General features: G+C 37.1%; 1 protein-coding gene across 1 annotated transcript in view; it reads right to left on the reverse strand.

Annotated features, from left to right (window-relative positions):
• Window positions 1-1051: 1051 nt before the first annotated feature.
• EDNRA (endothelin receptor type A) overlaps window positions 1052-7487 on the reverse strand; it is a 58823-nt gene continuing 52387 nt past the window's right edge. The window contains exons 5-7 of the mRNA XM_018574485.1: window positions 6797-6930; window positions 3711-3819; window positions 1052-2042 (exon numbers count right to left, since the gene is read on the reverse strand). Of these exons, the coding sequence (XP_018429987.1) occupies window positions 1905-2042; window positions 3711-3819; window positions 6797-6930 (381 nt within the window). The 3' untranslated portion in view covers window positions 1052-1904. The remainder of the gene's footprint in view (window positions 2043-3710; window positions 3820-6796; window positions 6931-7487) is intronic.

The following is a 7487-nucleotide window of genomic DNA, read 5'->3' on the forward strand; positions in this document are numbered from 1 at the left end:
CAACACTGTAAACATCCATAAATCAATGTGGAGAGTATGTTTACATACATTATATGAACACTATGGGTCCGCTAACCAATAACTCATAGGATAGAACTTTTGTGCTGATTTCCACTTTGAAGTAGCGTGTGTGAGTTCTGTCAAAGACCTTTCTCCTTGATTAGGCAGCTGCACAATTTCATCCCCAAAGCATAGGCTAATATGTGCACATAGCTGTAAATACATACTGGACTTAATGAAAAACACATGTGAGATCCTTTACCAACCGCAAAAAACAGTATTGCTTCCATGACGGGACACAAGTCTGCTCCTAGTTAGAGTAGGCGGCAGGGTGCATTAACTGAACATAATCTATAACTGGACGACTAAACTTGTACAGAATGATGCTTAAAACATTAATGTCATATGTTAGTGTGATGAACACATGAAAAGAAAACACTTAAAGTGCATCTGTGTTTACCTTATATGCTTTAGGGTGGCACCAGAAAATTATCCTCTAGAGCACCCACGGAACCCTATTGGGGGTAGGTAAAATGCTTCTCTGTGCCCAGTATTCCCAGTAAACAGGTACAGGGCCTGTTATGCTATTTCTTATCAACTAGAACATGTGCAAAATGGAGCATGGGAATACAACTATCTCCAGTACCATTATGGATATCCATGAGGCTCATTCAGTAGCCACCCAGATGCTGTTATCTCAAGGAGACCAGGAGTGGGACAAGTCATTTTTGGATTTTTAAAATGTTTTAAACTTCTTTATATTGCAATGATGAATGAGAGGGAGAGATGTTCTGAGATTGACCATTTTTTTAGTTTGCCAGTGGGGACATGTTCCAACCACATAAACAATAAAGGATTAGCCCAAAACAGGTATACTCTAGGAATACCAAATATTTAGATAGGGTTTTATACTAATTATCATCCCAGATCCCGCTGAGTATCAAACTATATCCGAAAGCTCCCTAAAACTTGTTTAACAGTCACTTTGAAGATAAATAAGTAGGGATGCACCGGTGGATAAATGAGTTGGGGAAAAAAAACTATTTTCATTGATAATTTATAAATCATCTTTACAGTGAGATTTTATAATGTTTTAAAATTTTAATGACAAACATATACCACTTGGCCTGTGATAATGAACAATTGTGCATAACACCTCTCCAAGTAAAATCACTTTTGTCATTAACACACTATAATGTGTTATTTGCCATGCTTTAAAAAAAAATTACACTTGTTTGCACATAGATGGCGAGTCTCTAAATACTGAAGTGCTGTAAAATGCATATCTTATGCCTAATATTTAGTGTGCCAGAAAAATGTCAGTACAACACATGCTATTATACAATATCTCACAATCCTCTATGAGTTCCGATTAAAAAATATACATATTTATATATGTTAAATAAAAATTGTTATATACAAAGTAATTATAGTTTTATATAATGACTCCATAGAAATACTGTTTGGTTTTTCACCCCCTGTACAGTAGGGCGAGCAGTACATTCAATATTATTTGGAAATGTGATAAGTAAAAGCTGCCAGCACTCAATGGAACAAATCCTGGCTCTAGATTCTTTGGTGGTCTTCAACACTGACACAAAAGTAGTGGTGTGTCAGTATAGCTTTCCACATTCCATCACCACTTAGAAGTCTGTAGAACATCATTGGTCCAACGGCACACACCGCCAAGTATTAGACATAAAAGACTGTATTACAGCCAATGGAGAAGTATATGCTTGCAGCTTAGATTTGACTGTGGTCCAGTAAATCTCTAAAATGGATCAGTGGGTCCAGCATTGTTTGGACAGTTTTCTTTTCTTCTATTACAAGAGTAGATTGTTTCTTTGTGGAAAGTAACCACTATTATGGTTTGGTTCAAAGTTTGGTTGTGTTGGTGACTGTGGCTAGTTGAGGCTGTCCTTGTGAATACTCCTGTCTGCAATGTAGTAATTTTGGTCATGATTTTTCCACTGAATACTGGTTACATTCATGGGGGACGTGCTTGTGAGGGTCTTTGATTGACAACAGCAACACAGACATGACTGCAATAAAAGAAAGAAAAATAAGAAAAAGGCTATCTTTGTCTACAGTAAGTATGCCTAGATAATGATATAATGTCTAGATAATTATAGACAGTTTTCCCTGTCCTTCCATGCTTTTCTTGTTTCACTCCTCCTAAAGGATTCATGTTTTTCCAGGACCCATCATTTAAGATTTTATCTGTTGCTTCTGCTAGTGAAATCTTACATCACCGTTCCTCTGATCTGTAATTCTAAAGTCCCATTAACATTTTTGATTACCAATGTAAATAACGCAAACTGTGGACGGTAAGGCTGTGAGTAGTCAAAGATCTATAGCACATTTCCAATAAAAACTTTAGTTTAATAACTTATATTTAAATGTTGGCCAATTCTTTATTTTTTATGATTCTTTTTTTATATATATAATTATGTATCACTTGCACTGTTTAAAATCATCAGTCTGGAATCTGAAATTGTGACTCTTTATTTTACTTTTCAAAAGTAAAATGAAAAAAAAAAATCAAAAATCAAAATCATCAGTGGCTCTGAAACCAATTAAACAAAGTACATTTCATATCAGCTTTTATCTATTTTTGCTGGGTGAACCAGTTCAAGATCTTCTAGTAAAGCATTCCATATTATCAATAAATAAATCAATAAATAAATGTGACACTCACTATTGTGCTCAAATTGTCACTGCCAATTTCCCATAGAACTCAAAATTACAGTGAAAATGACAATTTGTAATAGTAGAAAGTAATTTACTTTGTTGCCATCATTCATTCAGCAAGCTGCTAAACACAAATGGGATTACTCTGATACTATGTTTTTATGCTTGTAAAGCTAATTTGTTGCATTGAAAATGCCCCAACCTCCTGCTATTGAGATGTTTATGACTCTAGAGGACCAGGTTGCCTCTAAATACAAATTGATTAATGAAGCTATGGATGGGGATGTTGTATCATTGTGATCAGGGGCAGGGGGTGGCTGTGTGTGTGTATCGGCGGTGTGCATGTGCGTCTTTTTTGTTTCCATTGCGATCTGCATGTTGATTATTTTGGGGGTTTTCTGACTCATTTTCTTTTTGTATTGTATCTTTTAAAAAAACTAAACACATTTTTAAAAAAAAAACACAAATGGCAACTGTCCTAACCACTAAAAAATTTGTTATTTTGTTCAGCCACTTTTCTGATCAAGACTAAAGTCCTGGACCTTCACTGCAGTTAAATAACCCGCATCGGTCCAGGTTTTCCCTCTAGCTAGCTAGCTGATTGGATACTGAAGGAGCAGCAGTATCACTCTTTTCCTTGTGTCAGCAAGCTCCTAATGTTACAATGACAGTATTTTGTACTGCTGCAGAGTTTGACTTTTCTGGTGCTGGCCCTGTGTCTTCCAGTCTGAGTCAACTTGTAAAGAGGGTTTAAAGCCGCAAATTCAGCTACTCATCTAAATGTTTTATGTATATATAGCTGTACTAATTGGTGTTTTAATATGTGCAATTTCATCTTTTATAATAATTTCTAAATCAGACTAAATCCAGTATCATCCAGTATCATCCAGCACAATGGAAAAGGTCACGTAGTCCCTGATATTCACATAACATTGTTTTACGAGTACAACTAGATTTACTTTGTCAGGGAAATTCCCAGTTTGCACAGACTATTTCACAGACACTGAACAGCTTCTTACCTGAAAACAGTTTTTAAACTTCTTGCTTACGAAGTAGAGCGCGATTGGATTAATACAAGAGTTTAATGCTGCCAAGTTAATGCTGATGAAATCCATAACCAACAGAAAGCTAAATATCAAAAGAAAAAAACAATCAAATTGCTTTCTGTTTGAATTTTCAGCATAGCCTTGTAATATAATTATCGGAGTCTCAGTACAGAACATTTAGAGACAGACATTGATGTAAACCACACCAGTACAAATCAGAATAAAACAGACAGTATTATCCGGTAACACATCACATCTGTTTGACTTCATTAACTGGATACATGGACGTGCATTATACATTTAAACATTTTAAAAGGAATTCATCCAATGGGATTCCACCATAATGCTGTAATGCTATGATTTATGCATACACTCCTGTGTAGTCTAAGTCTATATTCATATGTAATATACTGCAAATTTAGTGTGGTGATACCAGATTAGGTAGAAACAGCTCTGTAGACCAGTTTTGAAAACCAATATACAGTAAGTCTTTATGGCGGGCTCTCCTGTTCTCTTTCCATTTCTTCTTCATTTCCTTTCTTCATACATTCTATTTCCCTCTTTCCTTTTTCCGTTTTCTAAAACCTTCTTCTTTTCCCCTCCCTCTTTCCCCCTCCTTCTGGCACCCCATCCTAGTTTCTATTAAGCCATGTTCATTAATAACATATTGGACTGAAATATTTGTCCTTAGGTGGTACTGGGAGATTGCCTTGAAATCCCATGCCAAGGTCACACATAAAATTACTTACATTTTGAAAAACTTTCAGCTAAACTCTCCGACTCTATGGTTAAAATTTGGGATACATGGATTTTGCGATGCCTACCCCCCCCATTTTTTTGATCGTCAATTATCGTCTCTATAATCTGAATATAGTCCTACATCTGAGTATGACCCTCAAACATGCTACCCATGGTATTTTCTTTCACTTATTCCCTCCCTTCTTTTCTTCCACTCTTCTCTCCCGTTTCAATGTCCCTTTTTCACACTTTAATATCTCAGGACTGTATGTTTGACGTTCCTCAAGAATGTAAGTCTTTTTGCTGGTTCTTATTCTCCCAAGAACTGTAACTGATGTCAAATGCACTACCTGTATTCGAGCCTTCTTTACTCCGTGTTACTGTACAACTGTATTTGCACCTATATTTTGTTTGTGTAAATTTTTTTTAGCATTACCAATAAAAAACTATTGAACAGAAAAAAAAATTACTTAAATTTTATATCTGCACTAATTAGCTTTTTGCATTAGTTTGATGCCTATTGCTATGCCTAGCGTTATTTCTGTCTCTATCATGGCTGCTGCGTCAGCTTATTGGCCTATTCGCAATGGTTATGTTTAATGTTTATTTTGTTGAAATAATACAAATTTAGTGAACGAAATCTAAAATAAGCATTAGGGTACAAAAAGCAATAGTGTGCAGTAGCTAATCTGTCAGCACTGAGGCATGGAGGGGATATTTGCTCATGCTTATCCAACTGCTTGAATGGTCCAATCACCAGCACAGCCCCCAGCTTGGACACACCATGACTGAAGTGTCACATAAAAAAAAAGAAAATCTTACTGCCTAGGCGCCATGGTCACCAGTTACCAACCTCGAGAACTGCTCTAAAAACTCTCTTGAGTTTACTGAATACTCAGTGTCTGTCGTTGCCTGCCACTGCGGCCTGATGAGGAGTCAGCATTGACTTCAGTTTTTATTACCATTTAAAAATCAAAGCGAATCAATATGTGAAATGTTCTGCCACATATGTATAATGGCTTATTCTAACTGCATTAAGCTCTTGAATATTTATTATTAAAGGGTAAACATTACTGACATTTTTAATTTAAATGTATTTGTAGGGATTATCTGCTGTATGTTTCTATACACATGAATGATACAATTAACGTTGAGCTGCCGACAGACATAAAATACAAAAATGAATGGAGCTGTGTAATTTAAAATATTTAATTGTATTACATTTTTTTTTTATAATGCAGTGTTAGTACTTGAATTTGACTTGGTATGAGACTCTTGCAGTCTACTTTACAGCAGACTTGAGGGGGAGGGGGGAGCAGCACAAAGAACCAGTCAGGCATACTGCAATGCAAGAAGCATGCTGGTAGGAAAAGAGAGCAGAGTGACACATCGGTTAGCTCATTGGTGTGCTGCTCCCTCTCCCTGGCTAATTCTATCTTTAGCAGTTGGCTTAAATCAAGAACAGGCACCAGGTGAATTGTCAGCATAGTCAGTATACTAACAAAGACCAGTGCTGGGGACATTTTTTTTATAGATGTAATAATAATAATATTAATAACAACAACAACAACAATAATAACAATAATCATAATTATTATGATATTTTATGACATTATTATTATTATTATTAATGCTCTTGAACACAATTGCTCTCTATCCCTAATACAACCTTAAACTTTTTTATTTATAACACTACAAACCTCAGGCCTCCTATAAGGTTTTACACTACAGGTATTCCTCACTTAACGACCGAGTTCCGTTCCTATGACCAGGTCGTTAAACGGATTGGTCGTTAAGTGAGGAACTCTATACAGTACTGTACTGCATTAGTACAGTACTGTATAGCGTTGCCGATGTACAGTACCGAACAGTGTACTGTACATCGGGCAATGGAAATACTTACCGGGACCTGCAGTGAAGATCGGAGGATGTCACTTCCATCGGCGACACGTCGCACTGACGCTAACGCGCAAGGTCGGAGGTCGATCGGCGGTCCATCGTAAGTGCGAGTGGTCGCAAAACAGGTAAGTCGGTAAGTGAGGAACATCTGTAAAACCTTATAGGAGGCCTGAGGTTTGTAGTGTTATAAATAAAAACTTTTAGCTGAGGATGTTTGTCTCTATTAGACATACATGGTTAATTTCAGTCTGCAGTAGAAGCTCAGGGGGCAACAAATCCACAGCTAAGACAGCTTAGCAAACAGTAGTGCATAATGGGGCCTCCCTCCTACCCCAGGCCCCATAGCAGCTGCTTGGCTTGTTATGGTCATTACTACGCCACAGCACATTAAACTATGCGGTATTATAAAAACTCCTGATTACCTGAGAAGCTCACAGCGTCCAGAATCATTCTCATTGTACACGGTCTTCTTGATGATTCTGCTCAGATGCAGTGGAAACCAACACAGGGCAAATATCACAACCAAGCAGAAAACTGTCTTTGCAACCTCGCGTCGCTGTAAAGACATTGTACACGTCATACTACTTTCTTGAAACTATAGCCTTTAAAATAGTTTGATGTATTCTATCTCACTGGTAAATCTATTACACAGGCAATGTACATATTCACATAATTTAGGCTTTAAAAAAAAACAAAAAAAAACTTTGACTGCCCATTTTGTCACATGAAAGCAGTCTTTCCATGGAAAATGAACATGGAAAATACATATGGAATGAAAATGCTACAAAAAGTGTAAACAAAACAAAACAAAAAAATCATTGCAATAAATTGTGAAATCATTTAAAGCCTATCTCTGGGGAAATAACTCCCCTTCATTGCAGCTGGGCTACCCCTGCATTGCAAGGATTAACTGCTTGTTCATGTCTAGGGGGATTGTGTAAAGCAGTTTTACTTACCTGATCTCAGCTCCCCTGGCAGTTGGCGCTCACCTCGCTCTCCTCCACTATGGCTTATGGACTGTCCCTCGGCATCCTCATGTATAATGCAGGAACATGGACTGTGCATTAGATGTGATGATGTCAGAAGGCCTCCGACCACCATAGTGGATGGGGG

The sequence above is a fragment of the Nanorana parkeri genome, unplaced genomic scaffold, assembly GCF_000935625.1.
Source record: "Nanorana parkeri isolate BGI_ZX_2015 unplaced genomic scaffold, ASM93562v1 scaffold2994, whole genome shotgun sequence".
Lineage (NCBI taxonomy): Eukaryota > Metazoa > Chordata > Amphibia > Anura > Dicroglossidae > Nanorana > Nanorana parkeri.